Source organism: Rhinatrema bivittatum, chromosome 2 (genome assembly GCF_901001135.1).
Source record: "Rhinatrema bivittatum chromosome 2, aRhiBiv1.1, whole genome shotgun sequence".
NCBI classification, from domain to species: domain Eukaryota; kingdom Metazoa; phylum Chordata; class Amphibia; order Gymnophiona; family Rhinatrematidae; genus Rhinatrema; species Rhinatrema bivittatum.
This window is the reverse complement of record NC_042616.1, coordinates 78,618,867-78,642,069: the sequence shown is the minus strand read 5'-3', so window position 1 is coordinate 78,642,069 and position 23,203 is coordinate 78,618,867. Positions and strand designations below refer to the sequence as shown.

Below are 23,203 nucleotides of genomic sequence, written 5' to 3'. Positions count from 1 at the left end.
CGATGGACGCAAGAGATGGACGCAAGAGATCCCCCTTCAAAGGGCGATCTCCTCTTCAGGGCGATCTCCTCTTCAGGTACCAGGCTTAGGTTTCAAAGTGAAGTGAGGTGAAACTGATGAAGCATCTCTTTGTCCAAGATATTGGTCTGAGGCTCCCAAATGATCAAATTGGGGCCGAAGCCTTCCCAAATCATAAGGTATTCAAAAATCTTGCCTCTGATGCGAACATCCAGAATCTCTTTGATCTTGATTTCTAATTCGTCTTCTGCAAAGGTAACAGATGGATCTTGAGATTTGGAAGAATCTTTCAGAGTGTTATTGATGATATCAACAGCAATGGGTAGAGCTGCTGTGGACATCCCTGAGGAATTCAGTGGAAGTGGTGATGTTGATGAATGTCCAAAATCCACTTCTAAAGATGACTCTCCAGTAGATGATGCTGGATGAGAGATGGTAGTATAACAGCAATAGCTAACTGCTATAGACGCCACTGAGACTTCAACAGAAGTGGCGATGTTGGGGTAAGTCCAACCCCACCTCTAAAGGTAACCCTTCAGTAATGTAACTGGATGCAGTGTTGACTTCAGCAGCAATAGCTTAGCTGCTATGACGTCACTGAACCTTCAGTGGAAATGGCAATGTTGGGGTACGTCCAACCCCACTTTTAAGAATAACTTCTTCAGTAATGTAACTGGATGAAGAGTTGAATTCAGCAGCAATCTTAGCTGCTATGGATGTCACAGAAACTTCAACAGAAGTGGCAATGTTGGTGTACGCCCAAAACCCACTTCTGGATAACTCTTCCGTAGATGAAGCTGGAAGAGAGATGGTGGCAGCACCAGCAAATCAACCAAGCTGGTAGCTAGAGATATCTTCCTCAGATCTAATTGTGCTGTAATGCTTCAGACACGACTTCCGAGTGAAACAATTGTAGCAGATATCTCTAAGTTATACTCTGTGAAGACGGTAAGATGTAGAGCACCATCTAGCCATGGCAAACATAGCAACCGCTATGAATATCAGCAGCCAGAGTAAAACTGCTGTGGACGTCACTAAGATCCTCAAGAGAAGTGGCGATGTAAAGGAACATCCAAAGCCCACTTCAAGTTGTGATGCAATGATAGATCTTCTAATTTGATGAAGGGACTCCTCAGCGGATGACGTCATCTCAGGGAACGACCCTGAAGTCCGCCCTTGCTGGTACATCAATCGGAGTGTGCGCGTGTCCTACGTCATCAGGAACATGGCGGATCTGCAGCATCGTGCCGGTCCAGGGACGCTGGAGGGAGATGGCAAGAAGACGCCGCAGCAGCTAACCGTCCATCAGACCTGGAGGGAGTCGCCACAGAGGTAAAGAGGGCGGAGTGATGGCATCGAGCAGGAATGGACGCAACAACTATGCGATATGGCAAATTATGATATGGCATTGTTAATACAGTTTCTAGTACAATCATGCACATATATTACTATAATGTGATTTTCAAAAATACTGATAACATGCTGCAAAATGGCTTATTATTTAGGTGAATTTTAAAAGCCCAGTGTGCCCCAAAACCAGGAGATATGCGCACAAGTTTGGTCAGCAGGCACCGAGTGATTTTTAATATACGCTCGTATCTCACCATGTACGCACATATCTCCTCCTACACGCACAAATAAAAAGTTCCAAAAAAAGGAGTGGGCATGAGTATGTTCTGGGCAGGGCATGGGCGTTCCTGGATTTCACACTGAAATTTGTATGTACTTTACATGCACAGGCACGTACCGGGGTCCCCTGCTGCGTAACTTTACTTCTGCTATGGATGACGTGTAAGTAATAAAAAAAAGATAGATAGGCATATTGGCGGCGTTTTAAGGGTCGGGGCTAATGGGAAAAGGAAGGCAATTAAATTTAGGGGTTTGGAAGTCTATTCCTTACCTGGGCAAAGTGGGAACAAATTGGGAAAACTGGTAATAGCGTCAGTGCGCTTGTCTATTAAAATTCCCCTACTTACATGGTAGAAGCGGCATGTGAGTGCACAGGTGTGCGTCCACTTAAAATTGCATGCATATGCGTGTGCGTTCAGGCTATTTTATAATATGTGCGCACATACGCGTGTACGTTATACAATGACATGGGTGGATTCACCAAGGATTTTCTCCTATTCTGTGTCTATAGGAAATAACTTTGATGAATCAGGCATGCAGTAGGGGGGGCATTTATTGAATGTTTGTTCCAGTGGAAAAATGATTGAAGTTTTGCATTAACATTTTTTTTTCCAGTTGAAAATGCTGGTGCAATGATAGCTCTGGATAGATGTGTGCACTGAAGCAAAACAATAGCAAAGGATAGATTATCCCATGCAGTACCAGCTATGTGTTACTGTGCTTCACATTTTACAACTATAGTCCCAGAAGTACTATAAAAATATACAGTGAGGTAAGGTAGACCTGCCTCCAAATTCACTGAAAGCTAGAAGAACCAGGGATGGTAACTTTTAAACAGGCGCGTGGGTACACATGTGCGCACGTTCGTCAGCCTGACCCAGGAACAAGGCCATCTCACCAGCAGTTAGAAATGACTGTGGTGTTTTGGTGCCTCGGCATTGCTTCTAATGATGACTTTGGTGCAATTCTGAAACTTCCTGGGAAGCTTGGCAAAAAGTGTGGGTGGAAACATATCCACAGCACATGCGAAGACTATGTGGTAAAGTACATGTGGGGGATGTGAAAATTAAATCCTTATGTGTAGTTCCCTTTCCTAGCCTAACTCCGCCTCTGGGCTTGCTCTGCCTCTAGGCCCTGCTCTTTTTGCCACAGGCATAAGGATGCACGCTGAGAATGAATATGCATGCATTCCATGTTGTTGTTGAGGCAAAATTTGTCCTCTTAACACAGCAGACTGTCTCATCACTGCTCACCAGAAATGTGATCTTTTGTTCTGAAAAGGCTGAAAACAAAAACAAATAATCCAATAAAATGATAAAAATATTTAAGAAGTTATTCATTTTCTACAAAATGTATCTCTCTAGCTGTGATGCTGTGCAATGGTTTCCAGTTAAGGAAACTGATGTACTTCATTTGCTCATAAAGCTGACAGTTACAGTGCACAACATCTTTCCCTACTGTGCTGGATGGGATACCTATTTGTGAGAGGGAGGGAGTGATTATAGGGATGCTCCATGTTTTCTGTCTATTTGATTCTTAATCTCCCTCCCAAGAGTGAAGGCAATCTGCTATACTTCGGTATATAAAAGCCTCGAAATAAATAAATAAATAAACTTTGGGGGGAGAGGGGGGTGCAGGGAATAGTACATATGACACTGGGCTTTGCAGTTTGGACACTTGCAATAACTTTTCCCATTAGTCAGAAAATCACAAGAATGGTACAATCAGTGGCATCCTAACACATGCAGTATGTGAAGCCAGTGACCTATAACTGAAAGGGCCTGAGCCCCAGTGTCCATCCTCTAAGTCACCCAGCCTTTCCTGCTACAAGCAGGAAGCCTAACTTTCAAACCTATTCGCAGTAAAGGAGCTGACCCCCCATCCCTGAGTAGGGGGGTAAGGCCACAACAATGGAGGTGCTCTGCCTCAGGGGAGAAGTACAGAGTCTGGTGGGAGAGCTGGAGAGCTCAGCTTAAGCCACGAACAATCCTCCTACCAGCCTCTTCTTTCGACCAGTTACTCTCAATCACACACATGCTCTCTCACACACTTACACACACGCTCTCAATCACACACATGCTCTCTCACACACTTACACACACGCTCTCAATTACACACATGCTCTCAATCAAATACATGCTGTCAATCACACACATGCTCTCTCACACACTTACACACACGCTCTCAATTACACACATGCTCTCAATCAAATACATGCTGTCAATCACACACATGCTCTCTCACACACTTACACACACGCTCTCAATTACACACATGCTCTCAATCAAACACATGCTGTCAATCACACACATGTTCTCAATCAGACACATGCTCTCAATCACACACAGGCTGGCTGTCTTCTCTCCCTCTCACTCACTCCCCCCCCACCCCCGAGCACAAAAGGTAGCTGCAGCAGCCTCCTCCAGCCCCTGCAGGCCAAGAAAGAAGAATCCCATCGGCCGCAGGAGGCTTATACTGCTGTCTCCTTTGCCGATTGCTGGCTGATACGATTGTTCTGGGCCACGCTATTGCTCGGAGGCCAATACTGCTGCCGCCGCTGCCACCGCTACTTTTCCACGCGGCACGGCTCTTTCTCCTTCCCACGCACTGCACTGCGTATCACTTCCTGTTCCAGGGCAGGCACAGGAAGAAGAAAAGGCCAGCCGCGGATGCCACAGCTTCCTCTAACAACGCTGCCTTTCCCGCTGGGTTTGAACGTACTGATAGCCCGGCGGCAACGGCAGCAGGGAAGGAAGAGCAGCGGGGAGACCGGGAACACACGACACACCTGCCGGTGCTTGGCGACACACTGGTGTGTCGCGACACACCGGTTGAGAAGCGCTGCTCTAGGGTGTACATGTTTAGATCTTTAATTAAACAAAGAATGACCCCAGTCTATTTCAAGATACAGTATTGTTCTGATGTAATTTCTCATGTTTGGGCCTTTTCAGATTCAGAGAAGTGCAAATACTAAACAAAAACTCAAATGTCTTGCAAACTACAGGGACTGCAGAGTAAAAGCCTCATTTACTTTTGCACGCTTTCATGAGCACTGAATGCTAATTTTTAACCTGTTGTGTTAGCATTTTTAATCATTTTGCAAACCATTTCAAAGCCTAGAAGAAATACTTTCTAGCCTCTTAAAAGAAGCTGTCACATTATCTAACATTTTCATTAACAGTACCATACTGCAGACCTGGCCAACTTCTGGAGTGCGCAACTCTAGACCTCAAGGATAGCAAAGCAGGCTCATTTTCAGGGTAATCATAATATGCAAATTAAACAGTTTCTTAGCCTGCAGATATGCAAGTATATCTCTTGAATATTCATTGTAGACAGCATGAATACCAGACTTATTTGGAAACCTGGAGGAAGGGAATTTCCATAGATCTGATGTGCTCTGATACAACACAGACAGTAAAATAGCATAGACTGTTAGCATAACCACATTCCATGCCTTACCTGAAAAGACTGCAGAAAGGAATTGAAATAGATAAAGACTATCTGAGAAATGTCATCTTCACCAGGGTTGACGAAGAAAAGCATGTAGGTAATACCTAGAAGAGGTAGGAGCACTAACGTAGCCTTTACTGCCTTCCTGTGAAACAGAACCAAAAAATAAAGAGACAGCAGGGTTTATGAATGTCATGTTCCCTCAGCAAATTCCTTAAATTAAATGACATATAATTCCTTGACAAAGAACCGTAGATATCAATAACTTAAAAGTAGGAAAACATTTTTACGTTCAGTACCATTTATACCAACCACCATACAATACTGACCTTAAAGTAATATATTGAGTCACTTTTGAAAGACTTAAGAAACTCAAATTCCAGCTGGCAAAAGTACGCTACACACACACACACACACACACACACACACACATATATATATATATATATATATATATATATATATATATATATATATATATATATATATATAACAGAAATAAAAAATTAGGCAATGCACTATATTTTCTTTGTGCTTTCAATATCATGTACACAAAAAAACCCCCAAAAACAAAAAATTGTTTGGGGAAAATTAAGGAAAGCACTACTGCTTCTTATTTGACTAGTCCAAAAAACTCCATTACTAAATTTAAAATTATAATACTTTATTGAAAATGTAACATAATATCAATTCTACTTAAAAACTACTTATAAACTAATATCTTAAAACAATAGTGAGGACACTTGCTATAAAAGTTTGAATTTACAGTGGTTTTTCCTATTATAGAAGACCAACAGTGATGATTAAAAAACTCATGTTTGTGTTATCTGATTAATCAAAGGGACAGATTGAGGTTAGAGGTAGCATAGAGTTGAGGGTAAATACCAGTGGGTTTTAAGACTGTAAGTCTGTGAAGATTAACAGTGAGGTTAAAATTAAGTGGTGAATAATATATTTTCACTTGATGTTTGTTTATTTAATGAAATAAGTAGAATTGATATTATGTTACATTTTCAATAAAGTATTATAATTTTAAATTTAGTAATGGAGTTTTTTGGACTAGTCAAATAAGAAGCAGTAGTGCTTTCCTTAATTTTCCCCAAACAATTTTCTGTTTTTTTGGGGGGGTTTGTGTATATATATATATATATATATATATATATATATATATATATATATATATATATGTGTGTGTGTTTATTTAAGAATTTATATACCACCACCCTGGTCTTCGGAGAGCATCCAAAGCAGTTTGCAAGTCTAGCGATAAAAACAATCTTGCTCATAAATTATGGAAGGTAATTTAAGTTAGTCTGTAGCTGTGATAACTTCAGTCAGAAGATATTCTTTGCTACCATTCCAACTTCTGGCAGTCAGGTGCGCGTGGAGGAAAAGGAGACATGAAGACGAGCAGGAGGTGGGTAAGACATGGTCAGGGAGCAGGTAAAAGAAAAGCTGAGGAAACTGATCAGGCTGTGCATTTACCTGGCTCACTTGCACACATGTGCTTTTGCTATGTTCATAATCTTATTAACATGTTTGCCTGTTAGATCAAGCCCTTATAAAAAAAAAAAAAAGAAAGTAAGTCACAGATGCTGAAGTGTTTTATTTCATTCACTTCTGACAAGTGAGCCCTTAGATCCGGCTTCTTGTAAAGCTGAAAAGATGATAGCTATTATTTGCTCCCGGACAAAACGCCAAGAAGATTCTGCTGGAAAACATTAAGGGGCCTATGCAGTAATAAATTGCAAAGCAGGGGCTAAACACTAACCTCAACAGCGACTCCCCCTGCCACAAAATTCCCCCAGTTATCTCAACCTTACCCACAACTGCCTAATCCTCACGAGTTCCTTCATCCCCGTCTATTCCTTTAAAACAAAGATCCCCCCCCCACACACACACTCTCAAATCCGCCTCCCACCAGATTACCCAAAAATCTAGGCCTCTTCTGCCCCCCTCCCATTATCATTTTTCCCCCTGCTGGCAGGAGAACAGTCCCTTACTTCCTGCTGGCATTGTAGTCCCTGCCGTAATGCTGCCATGAGTGAGTGAAAGTGCTACAGGCTATTCACTTAGGGGTAGATCTTAAAAAAATACGCGATCGTGTACTTTTGTTCGCGCACCAGGCGCGAACAAAAGTACGCTGGATTTTATAAGATACGCGCGTAGCCGCGCGTATCTTATAAAATCCTGGATCGGCGCGCGCAAGGCTGCCGATTTTGGGCAGCCTGTGCGCGCTGAGCCGCGCAGCCTGCCTCCGTTCCCTTCCCCTACCTAACCCACCCCCCGGCCCTATCTAAACCCCCCCCTTACCTTTGTCCCTCGATTTACGCCTGCTAGAAGCAGACGTAAATCTACGTGCGCCAGCGGACTGCTGGCGCGCCGTCATCCAACCCGGGGGCTGGTCCGGAGGCCTCGACCATGCCCCCGGGCCGGTGCCACGCCGCCGGACCCGCCCCCGAAACGCCGCGTCATTCGGCCCGCCCCCGACACGCCTCCTTAAAAAAACCCCAGGACTTACGCACGTCCCGGGGCTCTGCGCACGCCGGCGGCCTATGCAAAATAAGTGCGCCGGCGCGCGAGGGCCCTGCACGCGTAAATCCGGGCAGATTTACGCGAGCAGGGCATTTAAAATCCGCCCGTTAGTGGGGCCATTTCTATTTTACTTATCATTTCTACAGCACATGGCATACTGCAGTAGAAACCAAACCAGGGGGAAATAAGAAACTTTCCTGGAGAAGGTAGAGAAACTAAGGATGTTGGGGAACCCACTGAAGAGGTCTGGAGGGTGAGGGGGGAGGAAATCTTTTTGGGAGGTTTGGGTGGATAGAGTCTTTTTTGGAAGAATTGGATGCATGAGAGGGATCTGTTCTATGGATGTCTACTTTTTTTTATTGGGGGGGGGGGAGACTTTTCTGTCGGGACAGAACAGATGGGAGTCTTTTTTGAAAGTTTAGGCATCTGGAAGGGCACCATTATAAGGAGCAGATGGGGTAGGGTGCTCCCTGAAGCTAACTGGCCCTTTGGGCCGGTTAATGCAGGGGAACAGGAACTTTTTGGAAAGCTCAGTTACACTCTGCATATAATTATCACAGTAAAACAGACGCTAATGACTGATATACTGCACACAGTGTTTTTGGATGGCTATCTGGGGTAACCCTTTATTGCACTGGCCCCCTAAGAGCATGAACAAAAGCTGAACTAAAGTTCATGTATCATGGCAGCACACAAAATCAGTTTAAAAGAGGAACATTCTCTGGAACATTCCAGTAAGTAAGGCATTGTTCAGACTCGAGTTTCAGAATATTGCAATATGTTGCCAAAGAAATTAAACTACCCATGAGTGAGTGTACAGGAACCTCCCTCAGACTATCTTAAGTGACCAGGCACAGCTGTCTAGCCTGATCCTCCTTAAGATCCAGACCCATAGGGAATCCTGAGTAAAGAAAGGAGCCCTTCATCCAGAGTGTAAGAACTCAAGGCCTAGAAGGGTTAAACAAACCCCGGGGAGCAGACAGCGACCCACCGTATGCCAAGACCTGTTACATTTAAAGGCTGTGTGTTACCTGAAGTTAAGGTGAGCTGCATGGATTGTTTTGATTTTGGTTTTTCCATGGTAAATAAACTGCCTCTAAGGAACAGCCAGAATCTGCCTCCTTATTTCTCTGGCTGTTTCCAAGCCACTATTGCCCAAGTTACCACACTACCCCTTAAAATAAGTTAATGCATTGATCTTCCTAATCAACCTGTTTACTAAATTTTTCCTCCCATTTTGCGTCTACTAGAAGTAATTTGCAAATAAGTTATACATGTAAATGTTGGGGCATACACTTGTAGCAATTTTCAAAAGCCCATTTACTTGCTTAAAGTGTAAAACCTATTGGCAATTCAATGGCCTCTATTGTAGCAATTTAATTTTTAAAAACCCTACTTATATGAATATAGTACACTTTCTCATGAAAAACTGAATTTTAAGCAAGTAATTCCTTTTGAAAATTACCTCCTATGAAAGAAAATGCTTAGTAAATAGGGCCCTAAATGCGATAGTAGCAAATTATTTGATGCCAGGAAATTTTTCTGTATTATAAAAGTACTACCTCACGTGGCTGTAGCAACACTGGAGAGCAACAGGAAAGGAAGAAAAGTTTAGTAGATATCCCCATGTTTTTGCAATAGTGGCAAAACTGAATTTGTAATGCAATGGTATTTGTAATGAATGGCACTGAAAAGGCATCCTTACTAGGGGTAGGAGGAAGGTCAGAGAGTGATGAACGAAATGAAACAGTGGCAGATGGTGTATGGGGTATGACTGCATTATCAATCAATAAATAAATAAACAACACAAAAATGCCTCAAAACTCCAAAAGACAAAGATAAGTACAAATACACAAATGCTTTTAAAAGTGAATTTTATAAGAGATACGTGCACACAAATAAGCAAGTAATGCTTATTTTTGCTAGAGCCATTTTATAAACTTCCCACATTTTGGGCCAGATTTTAAAAGCTTTCCACGCATAGGGGCAGATTTTCAAAGGGGTACGCACATAAGATACGCGCGTACCCCCGAAAACCTGCCCCCAAGCTCCCCCTGCGCATGCCGAGCCTATGTTGCATAGGCTGCCGGTGCGCGTAAAGCCCCGGGACGTGCGTAAGTCCCGGGGCTTTCCTGGGGGGGCATGTCGGAGGCGTGTCATGGCCGGTGCATCATCGGGGGCATTCCAGGGCGGGGCCGTGGCTGTGGTTCCGGCCCAGAGGTGTTCCGGGGGCGTGGCCGCGACCTCTGGACCAGCCCCCGGATCGGAACAGGGCGCGTCGGCAGTCTGCCCTGTGCGCGCAATTTACGTAACTTTTGCAATAAAGGTAGGGGGAGAATTAGTTAGGGCCGGGGGGCGGGTTACTTAGGGGAAGGAAAGGGAAGGTGGGGGGCGCTGGAAAGAAAGTTCCCTCTGAAGCCGCTCGGAGGGAACGGAGGCAGGCTGCACGGCTCGGCGCACGTAGGCTGCCGATTTTGCGCAGCCTTGCGCGCGCTGACCCCGGATTTTAAAAGATACGCGTGGCTACGCACATATCTATTAAAATACGGTGTACTCTTGTTTGCACTGGGTGCGCGAACAAAAGTACGTGCTCGCATATTTTTAAAAAATCTTCCCCATAGTGCGCCTTACGCACGCCGGCCTATTTTATAAAGGCCTGGCGATGCGCGTAAAGCCCCAGGACGCGTCTAAGTCCCGGGGCTTGCAAAAGGGGCGGTCTGGGGGCGGGGCATGGCCAGAGGCCTCCGACACAGTGGCCATTTGCCGCTGTGTCGGAGGATCGCGTGCCGGCAGTGCGCGCAACCTGTGCCTGCCTCCAGGCAGGCACAAAAGGTTGGACAAGAATTTTGGGGGGGTTAGAGTAGGGCTGGGGGGGAAAGCTTAGGAGAAGGGGTGGGAAGGTTAGATTAGGGGGAGGGAACGGGGAAAGCCTGCGGGCGTCTGCATGTGCTGGTTTGAAAACCTACCCCTACGTGCATAAGTATCAGCATGAATAACTGTTTAAAAAGGGGTGGAGTCAGGGCAGGTCAGGGGTATTTCAGGGCAGGGCCAACATTTACGCGCATAAGGCCTGATTTTATAATCTGTGAATGCAGCACGTATAGGGCTGTTACCTGTGCATATTTACTTCTGATATTTATCAGGTGTACGTCAGAATAAAACTCTTTATAGCAAAAAACTGACTGAGTTAGGGGTCAGAGTAAACTGGGGGAAGTGAAGGCTAAATAATCAGAGGAATCATGATGATCTAAAAATAAACTGGGCAAACCGGTGAACTAATTGGTAAAACTGGTCATTTTCTTCACTCGTGCATAAAATATGCCTCCGATGTCCTAAAGAAAATACATGAATAAAATTTCCTGGTGTAACTGCTTAAAATTAGAAGCACACATACCCGCACTAGGCGTATTTTTTTTATAACGTACATGCACTTGCATGGACAAGATATAATTCATGTGCTTGTGTGCTTGCACCCACATATGGCCATACGCATGCTCGTTTTAAAGTTATCATCTTAGCATATAATTATCTGACAATGGGTTGGCTGCTTATGTTCCTTTAATTGGAAAAACTCTTATTACCCAAAATTCTTTGATTAAATAAATTCCTCTATCCAGAAAAATCCTTTGTTGGAATCAAACCTGGTCACAACCATTCTGGACAAAACATGATTTACTCTCTCTCTCTAAATATATATATATATATATATATATTTTTTTTTTTTTTTTTTTTTTTTTTTTTGTGGTGAGTGTTTTTAATAGGGCTTTCCACTGTTTTGCATTGACTCTTTGGGATAGCCTTCCATGTGAGTTTAGGCTTACCTAGGATTTGCCTTTATGTAAGTGGCTTAAGACCTAGCTATTTAGTCAGATATTCAGTCCTTCCTAGATAGGACTGACTGCCTGTTTTTTTTTTTCCCGACCGATGGCGGTCCATTGACTTACAACTATAAGTAGCCTGGAAAGCCATAAGTGCATTTTTGTTTTATTCATGCAGCCTTTTGAAGTGTTTCATTTTAGCAAGGTTGCTTCTTGCTTATGGTGAATTTATATCCTTTGTTTTAATTATTTCTCATTATTATTTTTATTTATATTTATTTTATTTTTATATTTTGTTTTTGAGTGGCAAATAGTAACCTAGGCTTCTACCATAACTTAACCATAGCACAGAAAGCCTAACTATGCTATGTATAAATGTTTAATATTTATTTTTTATTTGAATACAGTGTTATTTTTTTGCATTTTTTGGCTTGATATTTTATGATGGTCAGTACTGAATGCTGATTTTAATTTGTTACTTTTGTTAATATATTGGTTATTTTATGCATGTATCTTTTATTATATTTGCTGTACCTTACCCAGGGCACCTTACTGATTGGGCAAGAAATAAAATCTTTTAAATAAATAAATTAATAAAGTCAAACAATTTTCAGATAATGTTTTTTCGGGAGCATATGACAACCCATTTTCGAGGGGCAGAAGGTCTGAAGAATGGAACATGGGTTAAAACCCATTTCTTTTTTTTTTTTTTTGAATAATGGAAAATTTTCTCGTAAGGGAACTTTTGATACAAGGTATGCCACGAGAAAGAGAGAGATAGATAGATCTAGATATAGATAGATATCTGTACACATACACACAAATATATAGATAGGGCCTGATTTAAAAAAAACATTTACATTCTTAAAAATTAGTTTTACACGCATAAAGACAACCTGTTGCATGATGCTGTAAACCGTTCTGATGACGAAACCGAATGACGGTATACAAAACACGTTAAATAAATAAATAAATGCATTTTACCTGTGTAAGTGGGCTTTTAAAAATTGCTACAATATATGCTATTGAATTGTCTATAGGATTTGCCCGCATAAGTGCACTTTATGATGGCAAATTTCAAAGCTTATTGGCACATGTGCATCGGCACACACCTAGGTAAGCAGCGACTTTCTAACTTGCATGCACATATGTAAGCATGCTATAAAATAGCCTGAGCACATGCATATGTGCACCTAATTTTAAATCGGCATGCACCTAGGCACATAAATCCCATTTCTACTGCGCAAGTCAGGGTGTTTGAAAACTGGTGCATATCCACACCATGACCAGTTTCACCAGTTTGTCCATTGTTGATCTAGGTCCTCCAAACCCTCCTTGTTTAATAACCTGCACTCCTCCCAGTTACCCTAGACCCTTTAAACCCTTCCAAAATGGCTTTTTAAAAATAATTTACGCCTTCTCCATAGCAGAAGTAAACTTACGTGGCAGTGGACTGGGGTGTGCACAGGGATGCATTAAGTATTTAAATGCACGTCTCTGGGCCACTCCCTGAAACACCCACAGATTGACCATGCTCACACCACAGCTCTTTTTGAAATAGAGTGAGATGTGCATGCAGCGGGAGAAATGCACGCATCTCGGCGGTTTTTAAAATCCGGTGGGTGCGTGTGAGCCCAACTTGTGCTCACATCTCCTGATTTCGGCATGCGCCGAGCTTTCAAAATTCACCTTTATGCGTGCAAATGACTTTCAGAAATCACTATAATAGTAGTTACATTTACATATGTAAATGCTTTTGAAAATTAACCCCCTTAGGGAGATTAATTAGCAGAGACAATTCTAGTTGTCTTACCTGTACTGTATTGTTTCCGAAGTGGTTGAAGCTCTCAGTTTTGTCATTAGTATTCTTACTATATTAAATAAAAACACAAAATTTATCTGAAAAAGAAACAGAACAGTAAGATAAAAATGTTGGTGAAACAAGAGCAAAAGATACAGGTAATATATCATATATTATCCTATATGTATAATTCAGAACTTATCCAACTAAACTTTAGCAGGATATCTCATTATCCAGATAAAATTTAGCTAGATAACATGAGGGCATTCAAGGTGTGTATCTAGGAAGAGTTAGATTAGCCAACTAAGGGGTACATTTTCGAACGTATGCATGCTTCACAGCATGCACACATGGACATGCTGATTTTATAACATGCGCACACTGGCACGCACATGTTAGAAAATCTGTGGGCCACATGCAGATACGCGCCAGATTTTATAATCTGTGTGCTTATGTGCGGGCAGCACGCGCAAGTTCCCTATCCCCCTACCTATACTCCCTCCCTCTTCCCCTCTCCTCTTCTCTCCTCCCCACCCCCTAAACCCTACCTTTTTTGTTTCTTTGTTTTGCAACTTACTTCAGCTCCTGAGCTAAAGTTGAGTGCACCGGCTGGGACAGCGATCAATGGTGTTGTCCCGGTCTGTCCCCCGCCCGTCCCAGAACACACCCCCGGCCTGACCCTTCGAAGAAGCCAGGCACTTATGTGCATACTGGAGTTTACGTGTGGGGCTGGGCCCCTTTGAAAATTCGCCCGGCGCGCGTAAGGCTCGGCCATGCAAGTAAACCCCAGGATTTACGTGTGCGGATCTTTGAAAATCTACCCGTAAGTTATCTGGATAACTCAAGTTAACCATATATCTGGCTGACTGTGGTCATGCCATAGAGCAGTTCTAGAGTTAGCCGGATAAACTTACCTGGCTATCTTTAAGAGAGTCAGCTATATTCAAGAGTGTGGCTGCACCACTAAATATCCCTGCAAAGTTAGTTAGATAGGTTTATCTGGCTAACTTTGCAATTCACCCAATGAATGACTATGGATCTCTAATTGGAAAGACTCATCTTATAACATCTCCAGACCTAAAAAGAAAGTCTAGATGTCTCCTTCTGTTGGTGGCAAAACGAGTGAAGAGTACTGTAATGTTCTGCTGAACCTAGGCATTTGCAGCTGAAACATCTTAAACTGTTTTATCCACATCACTGAAATAAAATTAAGGAAGAAGTGCTCTCTATTCACTTTTAATGAAGAGGCACAAGGGTAAATAAGGGAGTGATTAAAATGCTGTGTGCCCAGCTGAGCTCCCTTGTGCCAAATTCAGTGATTTTTAAAATCATTTGGAAAGAAGAACCATTGTTTGCAAATGTTTTGTACATTGAAACGCATTCAGAAGCTTGTCATGTGGTAAGAAATGTAGCTGTTCAGATGTCTGGATAGCTTCCTAACACACTGAAATGACTTCTGCTTCTCTGGTTACACATCTGGTCAAACTGACAAGGGCATTCTCTATTAACTTTATCCTCCTTTTCAGGAACCCACGTACAATCAAGATTCTGTACAACTTGTCCACACCTCCAATTCTTACACAGCATGGAGCTAAACGTTTGGTAGGGGCCAAATTCACTGACCATGTTATGCAAATTTTGCACCAGTTTCACTGGCTCCTGGTTGAGAGCAGGATACAATTTAAAACACATGCCATGAACTAACTGGCTTCTGTATATCTTTCCCAAATTCTACTCCCTATAAGGGAAATTTGATCCTTCCAACAGTTCCTTGTATCTTCCTCTCCACTGGCTTCAGCTAGACTAACATGCAGAAGACTTCACACATTCAGCTGCTCTGGACCTAAGATATGGAACAAGTTACCTTTCACACTATGCAAAGAAATTAGCTACTTCACCTTTCGGAAAAACACAGAAGCTCGTCAGTTTAACTAAGCCTTCCACTAGACTCCACAACAAAGACTCATTTAGTATACTAGAAGTATTCCCGACAGAAAATCCTGCAAGACTCACCCACAACCATGCCAGATGCAACTCACCTTCTCTCTTCAGTCTATATAATTGCCTACTCAACCCTGCACCCCTCCTTCCCTATTTTATCAATCAGACCTGTGAAGGAAACTCTATGTTATGTTATTTAATTGCCCACTCAACCCTGCACCCCTCCTTCCCTATTTTATCAATCAGACCTGTGAAGGAAACTCTATGTTATGTTATTTAATTGCCCACTCAACCCTGCACCCCTCCTTCCCAATTTTATCAATCAGGCCTGTGAAAGAAACTATGTTATGTTATTTGAAAACAAAGATCTTTATTGCATGGATATGGTTGCAGCATAGGTCAAGTGCATACCACAATTCAACTATTAAACTTATTCTCAAATCCTCATAACATGACCATGCCCTCGCCTGCTGAGTTTGAATTTGTCAAGGCTCAATAAGTATCACATTACTGCAACATTCTGCTGCTGGGCCGCCGATGCCTCGATCCTCAGCTTATCCTGCAATTTGATCCTCAATTATGGTAGAAAATCTCTGCAGTGCAACATCCTGGTCCATAAAAGAGCAGAAATAAATAAATAAGTGGAATACTAAAATAGTGGCCTCGCCAGTTTTGTTTCACCTACCCTAATTGATCACAACTGAAAAACATAAGCCATACCTACCATTTGGCTAGACATATTAATGTGTCTTGTAGCTCCAACAGACAGCATATTGTAAAATTGTCTTTTTTGCATGACTTAATTGTATGGTATTCATGATGTCAAAAGTGAATATCATCCACTGCAGAGTGTGGACAACAATATGTGCTAGGGCAGTGAGTTGTTGAAAGTGTGGACCCTTGCACTGAGGCGGAATTGACACTACCTGCAGGGTGGAGCCCTGCAGGCCCCATCATTAGCAGGCAGACCCAGACGAGGCAGAGGCCCAACTGATGCTTCACCTTTACCAGCACACGTTCCTCTCGGGTTGGGTCTTTGGATACCGGGGCCAGCAGGTCTTAAGTGGTGGCCTCTGCTTGTGATGAGATCTGTTGATGTAGCATAGTTGGAAAGGAGAAGGCAAGGTGTAACCAGTGGAAGGCTATGGTCGAAAGCAGGTGGCAATCAGGCAGGTCCAAGAGTCAGACCGAGGTTAATATCAGGTATACGTCTGAAGGGACCAGGAGGGACAGATAGGCTGAATGGTGGGCAAGGAGCAGAACAAGTCAGAGAAGCATACTGAAGAGCTGAAGAAGTAATGACAAGGGCCGAAGAGAAGGCAAGGTCCACGGGGGCTGGAGGTAGAGACAGGATGCTGGACTGAAGATTGAAAGGCACTGAGCTGAAGAACAAAGACAGATGTTGGAACTGAAGAATGAAGCAGACACTGTAACTGAAGAACAAAGACAGACGCTGGAACTGGAACAGGGACAAGGAGAAAAGGAACAAGATGCTGGCAACTCACTCTCTGAAGACAAAGGTTGCCGAGGCAAAGACTAAAGTAAGCAGGGGCCTTTTATAGGCCAGGCCTTGTGACACCATTCTTAGGGGCCGAGGGGTGCTTCCCGCCGCGGTCCCTTTAAATCACTCTAAGTCGCATGTGTGCGCACTTAGGAAGCTGTGAGAAGAGAGAGGCTGGAGTGGTGGCATCTGCCACATGTCGGTGGTTCTCACCGCAGTCGTCGGAGCGGCCTTTGGCGGCAATAGCTTGGGCCTGGAGGTGAGAGCATCAGTCAGTGGGAGCAGTCTGCAGACCACTGATTGCAACATGAGTTTTCACCATTTAATGAGATACAGTGAAACACATCATGCCACATGACACAGAATGATGAGTTCTTGTTTATAGTACAAGTGAATCAAAGAATCTCCACAGTTTTTTGTTGGTATCGTGGTAATTTGTGGTTACCAAAAGTTACCAATTTCCCTTCCAGAAAATTAATGTCTGTCCATTCTAACCTGTGACTCACCTTGGCAACAATGTGCTGCGATCTCGGGAAAACTATTTAGCTCATCACGCACATTGACCATGCAGAGTGCACTACTGACATTTTATATCCAGTGACAGAAGGAAGAATGGCGGCACTCACCAAGGCTGTATCCAAGACTCTATTTCCTACTAGCCAGTGTAGGCCTTAGAGGCACTGGCCTAAGGGCACTTCCACCTCTATCTTAGCAACACTTTCTTTCAAGTGCCACTTAGCATCAAGGGTGGTGTCTTGTTGGACTCACCCTTTTAAGGGAGCAGAATCTGGTGGCATTCAGAACACCGGCTTTTAAGGGGACAGGTCCAATGGGAGATCATCCTTAGCTAAGAGGTATGTACAGATCAGAAATCCAAGGCAGCGCAGGGGTGGCAGCCAGTCTGATAGTCTGCCTGGTCCCAATCAACAACAGACCTCATCACTATCTGCTCTTGGACAGTGGGGAATGTCTGTCCTTCACACTTCTGTGATTCCTCCACAGTTGTCAAACAGCAGCTGTCATGATGTTCTCACAGGTTACAAGTAACTGTCAGACCTAAAAATGTTATTTTATTGAATGCCTTTTAAATGGCGTGAGGACACAAGTCAGGGGCCCTAAGTAATCTCTTATGGGGTGACAAGTGTCACAACACCTAAAACCACACAAAATTTACATGTACACTATGTAGTCTCTGGGCCTATCACTTGCACATTTCTGATCCCTAGAGATGAAGAAGACCTAGTGCTTTATGTACTTTTCAAGTAAGCTTCTGACTAAAAACTTATGTAATGAAAGCATTAAGTGCTAGACCCAAACAGAAGGCCCATTGTTTGGTCAGAGGTGACAGATCTTCACAGTGGAAGAGGCCAATTGTTTGTTATAGCTGTACTATGACATTAACATAGCTATACAACCTATTGGTCACCAACAGAGTGAAGACATTGCTACAGCACCTCTAATCAAGCATTTCTACATCTATTCTACCAGACAGCATATGGAGGTGACCATTAGCTAGATAGTGCCCATCTCACATACATGCCCATACACCCAAGAGTTAGCCAAGAGTATGCTCTCTAGAGAAGAAAACATGAGCCACTTGTGAAACTCAGGAGTTTCCTGTTTTGCTCTTGCTGTCTTCCTTGGGAGCATACAATGAGTTTTCAGTTTTAAGGCCCTTCTTGCATGTGAGAAATGTGCTTAGTTTGAATAGACAACTGCACACTAGCATGCAATGTCATGTGGGTCCCAAACCTTTTACCTAGTGACCCCTTAAGACAAAAACCACACAATGAAAAGATACAACCAGAGTGTGAAGTTTCAAAGCATGTGACCACTTTATTAAACAACTATTGTAGTCACCAGATTCAAAGCAAGTCAGCGTCTTTGGTAATCACATTCTGAAAGGACAAGATAGCAAATAGCATATGACATTGTAACTGAAATGACCAGCAAGTTTAGTCAAGACATGTACATAAATTGTTACAAATGGTAACATAACATATACGATATTATGATCTTATCCTTTTGCAAAATAATGATTACTGCAAAGACAATAAAAAGTAGAAGTGGCAACCCAATAGCTACAATACAACTCTAATGTTAGAGCTGATTATAGCACAACTATGTGATGGCAAGTAAAGGCCCAGACAGTCCATTTTGAAAGAGTGCACTCAAATGGGACAATCTAAGAGCTAGGGCAGCAAAGTTCAATTAGCAGGCAGCAGGACCAGGACTGGAGAGCACAGCATGGAGGCAGACGCCCCAGGAAATGAGACAGCAGCATGGAGGCAGCAGCGGGATAAGATGAGCCATCAGCATGGAAGCAGGAAATGCAGGATGAGACACAAGCATGGAGGCAGAAACAGCAGGATGAGATGAGACACCAGTAGCAGGACCAGGAGATGAGACATGATGAGAAGAGACAGCAGCAGGATCATGACTGGAGACCACATCAAGAAGGCATGATTATGGGCAGAGCATAGAGAAGGGCATACCAAGAAAAGCAGCAGGACAACAGAGGCAGACAGTAGACCATCCTCATCAGCAAGCCGGCACAGGAACTCTGTAGTGAGGATGGGCCCTGCAGTCTTCTATCTAGCTGGCACAGGAACTTTGTAGTTAGGATAGGCCCAGCAGTCTTCTTCCATCTAGCTGTCACAGGAACTCTGTAGTCAGGATGGGCCCAGCAGTCTTCTATCTAGCTGGCACAGGAACTCTGCACAGAAGACAGGCCAAGCTTATTTGGATAAGTCATCTTTGCTTTTTTTTCTTTTTACAACTGTAGCCTCATGGACCTTTTCTTCTATGGGCCCTTTGGGATGGGGGGTGGCATCTGTTTAGGGGGGGCCTACCCCTGGCCTGTCCTGGTAGCTGGAGACTACTGCTTGGAGTGTACTCCTGGGAGGATGGGGATGGCATGGATGGAGGTGAAGATGCTGGTTATGTCCTACATCAGGGCTGCTGTATGTGCCTGCAGGGCCTGGTGTGGCAGATCTGAGCCCTCAACTGCACCAGCTTTTTCTATATGTGGTGGAGTTGAAGGTCATGTCTCCTTTTGATGCGGTTGATCGTGTCATTTCTTGTCCGCTCTGATGCTGCTGGTGTTGTGGTTGCTGTCTGTGGTTCCAAAGCCAGAATGACTGAGCTGGTGAGCTGAACTGTCTGGGTGTCTGTTGCATCCTGTTGGCGACGTGACATGCTGGAGGCAGGTGGGGACTGGCCAGCTTTCTCCCATTGCAGGGATGTCCCCTCTATGAAGCAGGAAAGTGTAAGGCTTTTGTCGAGGTGTATGGGTGAAGCAAGGGGTGTTAGTACCTGGTAGGGATGTAAATCGTGTGATCGATCGTCTTAATGATCGATTTTGGCTGGGGGGGGAGGGAAATCTGATCGTCATGGTTTTTTTTGGTAAAAAATCGTAAATCGGGGGAGGGCGGGAAAACCGGCACATCAAAACAACCCTAAAACCCTCCCCCACCCTCACGAAGCCCCCAAAATGTTTTAAATTACATGGGGTCCAGTGTGTGGGGGGGGGGGGGGGGCGGCGCGATCTCCCGCTCTCGGGCCACGGCTGCGTTAATAGAAATGGCGCCGGTGGCCCTTTGCCCTTACCATATGACAGGGCAAAGGTAGTGCCGGCGCCATTTTGGTTCCTGTCACCCGACGTCACGAGTGCAGGAGATCGCTCCCGGACCCCCGCTGGACCCCCAGGGACTTTTGGCCAGCTTGGGGGGGCCTCCTGACCCCCACAAGACTTGCCAAAAGTCCAGCGGGGATCCGGGAGCAACCTTCTGCACGTGGGCCGTATTGCCAATATTCAAAATGGCGCCGGCGCTACTTTTGCCCTCACTGTGTCGACATAGTGAGGGTAAAATGGCGCCGGCGCTACTTTTGCCCTCACTATGTCGACATAGTGAGGGCAAAATGGCGCCGGCACTACCTTTGCCCTCACTATGTCGACATAGTGAGGGCAAAATGGCGCCGGCGCCATTTTGAATATTGGCAATACGGCCCATGTGCAAGAGGTCGCTCCCGGACCCCCGCTGGACTTTTGGCAAGTCTTGTGGGGGTCAGGAGGCCCCCCCAAGCTGGCCAAAAGTCCCTGGGGGTCCAGCGGGGGTCTGGGAGCGATCTCCTGCACTCGTGACGTCGGGTGACAGGAACCAAAATGGCGCCGGCGCTACCTTTGCCCTGTCATATGGTAAGGGCAAAGGGCCACCAGCGCCATTTCTATTAACGCAGCCGTGGCCCGAGAGCGGGAGATCGCGCCGGGACACCCCTCCCCACTGGACCCCAGGTAATTTAAAACATTTTGGGGGGCTTTGGGAGGGTGGGGGATTTGTTTTAAAGGGTCGGGGTGGGATTTAGGGTTGTTTTGGTGTGCCGGTTTTCCCGCCCTCCCCCGATTTACGATTTTTTGACGATAAATCGGGGGAATTGCTATTGTATCGCGGCTCTAACGATTTTTGACGATTTAAAATATATCTGACGATTGTTTTAAATCGTCAAAAAACGATTCACATCCCTAGTATCTTGCACTGTTCTGGTGGCAGCTAATGCTGCTCCTCCTCTTCTTCTTCTTCACTCCATTGTGTCTATGCACCAAGTTGCAAGGTTGCAGTGATTGCTGAGGATGCACTACTGGTCCCTGGGGCTTTGCTGCTGGTCCTTGAGGTTTCAAGGCTGGGAACGGTGGTTTCATGGGTGAGAGCTGTGGAAACAAAGAAGACATAAGTATGAATACTAAGAAGTACACATGTATTGTTTGGCATAAGATGTTCACTTTATATCAATCAATGTGAGCATCTTATGCCAAATTATGTGGACACCTGTGGACACCTTTACAGGTGAGGTGATCTTACTGGTCCTGGCTCATGTGGTGTCGAAGTTCTCATCTATCCCCTCGAAGATATCCGGTCCCAGCCGTTTAATCAGGCACTACTCCATGGGAGTCAGGACTATGGGGCAAGGGCTCTTTGAGGCTAGCTACCTTGGTCTTCAGCTGGGCTTCATATCATGGTAGTAGTGTGCCACCTGCTCTTCGCTCTTCTTTCTCCCATTGCACTGGGATATGGCCTGGCTGATGGATGCACCATATCTGGCCTTTGGCTGCTCTAGATGTCTTCGCTGCATGATTCCCAAACAGAATGCTGTAGTTCCTGAGGACTCCGGCGATAAGCATCTCTTTATCCTCAATGGTGAACTTGTACATGTGAAGATGAGTCTGCCCTGCTGCCTGGCTGCCCGATGATTGGGTTTCCACTTCCGTTTCTGGAGAGGTGTCACTTTCCTCGCTCCTGCTCCAACTCGCTGATCCTCTCCCTTCATCCCCCCTCCTGCGCCTGCCCTGACAACTCTCCCCCCACCCACCCCCGCCCTCTCTGTCTAGCCCTACTCTGCCATCCTCCTTCTGCCACACTCACCTGGCTATCCCCTTCTACCTCCTGTCTCTTCTAATTCCTTCCCTCCTCCCTCTCTACTCCTGTCCCTAATCCTCCTCCTACTACTACCCCTGCCCTCCTCCTCTCCTCATACCTCTTCTCTCCTCTCTCCCCATGCCTTCTACACTGCATCCTCTCCACTACTCTGTATTCTGCACCACTACTCATCCTCACCATCACCAGTCCTCCTTATTTATTATTTTATTTAACAGTTTTATATACCGCAGTTCAGGTAACAATGTTACTAATCACTTCGGTTCACATTTCAACAATTACAATGACAATATAAAGAATAAATTATAATGTCTTACATAGAACAGGGAAAGTGAAACTTGGATAATAACTTACAATGAACATGGAGAGTACAATTTATATACAAATGGCTTAGAAGACCAGAATGTGAAGTCACTAGAGCTGTCTTGGAAAGATCTAGAGTCACTGTCATGACGTTCGTTTGGAGAAGCAGGTGCGCATGGGAGATTATTGTTGGAAGGATGTTGAGGGGGTGTCAAGGGGAGGAATTCTTCCTTAGCCACTCCTCCACCACCACCACCACCACACAAAGACAAATAAAAACTTCCACACTCAGAGAAAGACAAGAGACAAAGGAAAATGTAAACAGATCAGAACACTAAACAGGACAACTCACTCAGAAATTGCTAAACTCCAAAAACTCACCTCTCCTCTCTGTCCCATACCTGACACATCCTCAAAGAGGCAGCTGCAGGAAGTTGGTATATATAAACAAAGAAAATAATGCTCCATACATTAAATTACAAGCAACGTGTAAAATGTCATTTGTCACACTAATGCATCACACAATGCAATTGCGTTGCATGATGTGATAAAGTATCACGAGTTGAGCAACGTGATGCAGTAGATCAGAAATTGCTGATCTACGTGATGCAGTAGGTCAGAAATGTATCTAACTATGCCTATTTTACTATCACTGTCGCTAATGTGCCATATTTCTGCTTTATTTATAGCTTTTTGATGAATCTAGGTCTTAGTTTCTTTCTATAGCATTTTAATCATATCTAGCATCCGGCCTGTAAATCCAAACTTTCTG

The 23,203-nt window shown here is 44.3% G+C and overlaps 1 protein-coding gene across 5 annotated transcripts in view; it reads right to left on the bottom strand.

The window, feature by feature from the left end:
- Positions 1 to 23,203, bottom strand: part of LOC115084059 (corticotropin-releasing factor receptor 2) — a 670,575-nt gene that overhangs the window by 7,502 nt on the left and 639,870 nt on the right. For all 5 annotated transcript variants that reach the window (XM_029588361.1, XM_029588363.1, XM_029588362.1 and 2 more), the window contains 2 exons: positions 13,267 to 13,352; positions 5,110 to 5,245 (listed from right to left, as the gene is read on the bottom strand). In XM_029588361.1, coding sequence (XP_029444221.1) covers positions 5,110 to 5,245; positions 13,267 to 13,352 — 222 coding nt within the window. The remainder of the gene's footprint in view (positions 1 to 5,109; positions 5,246 to 13,266; positions 13,353 to 23,203) is intronic.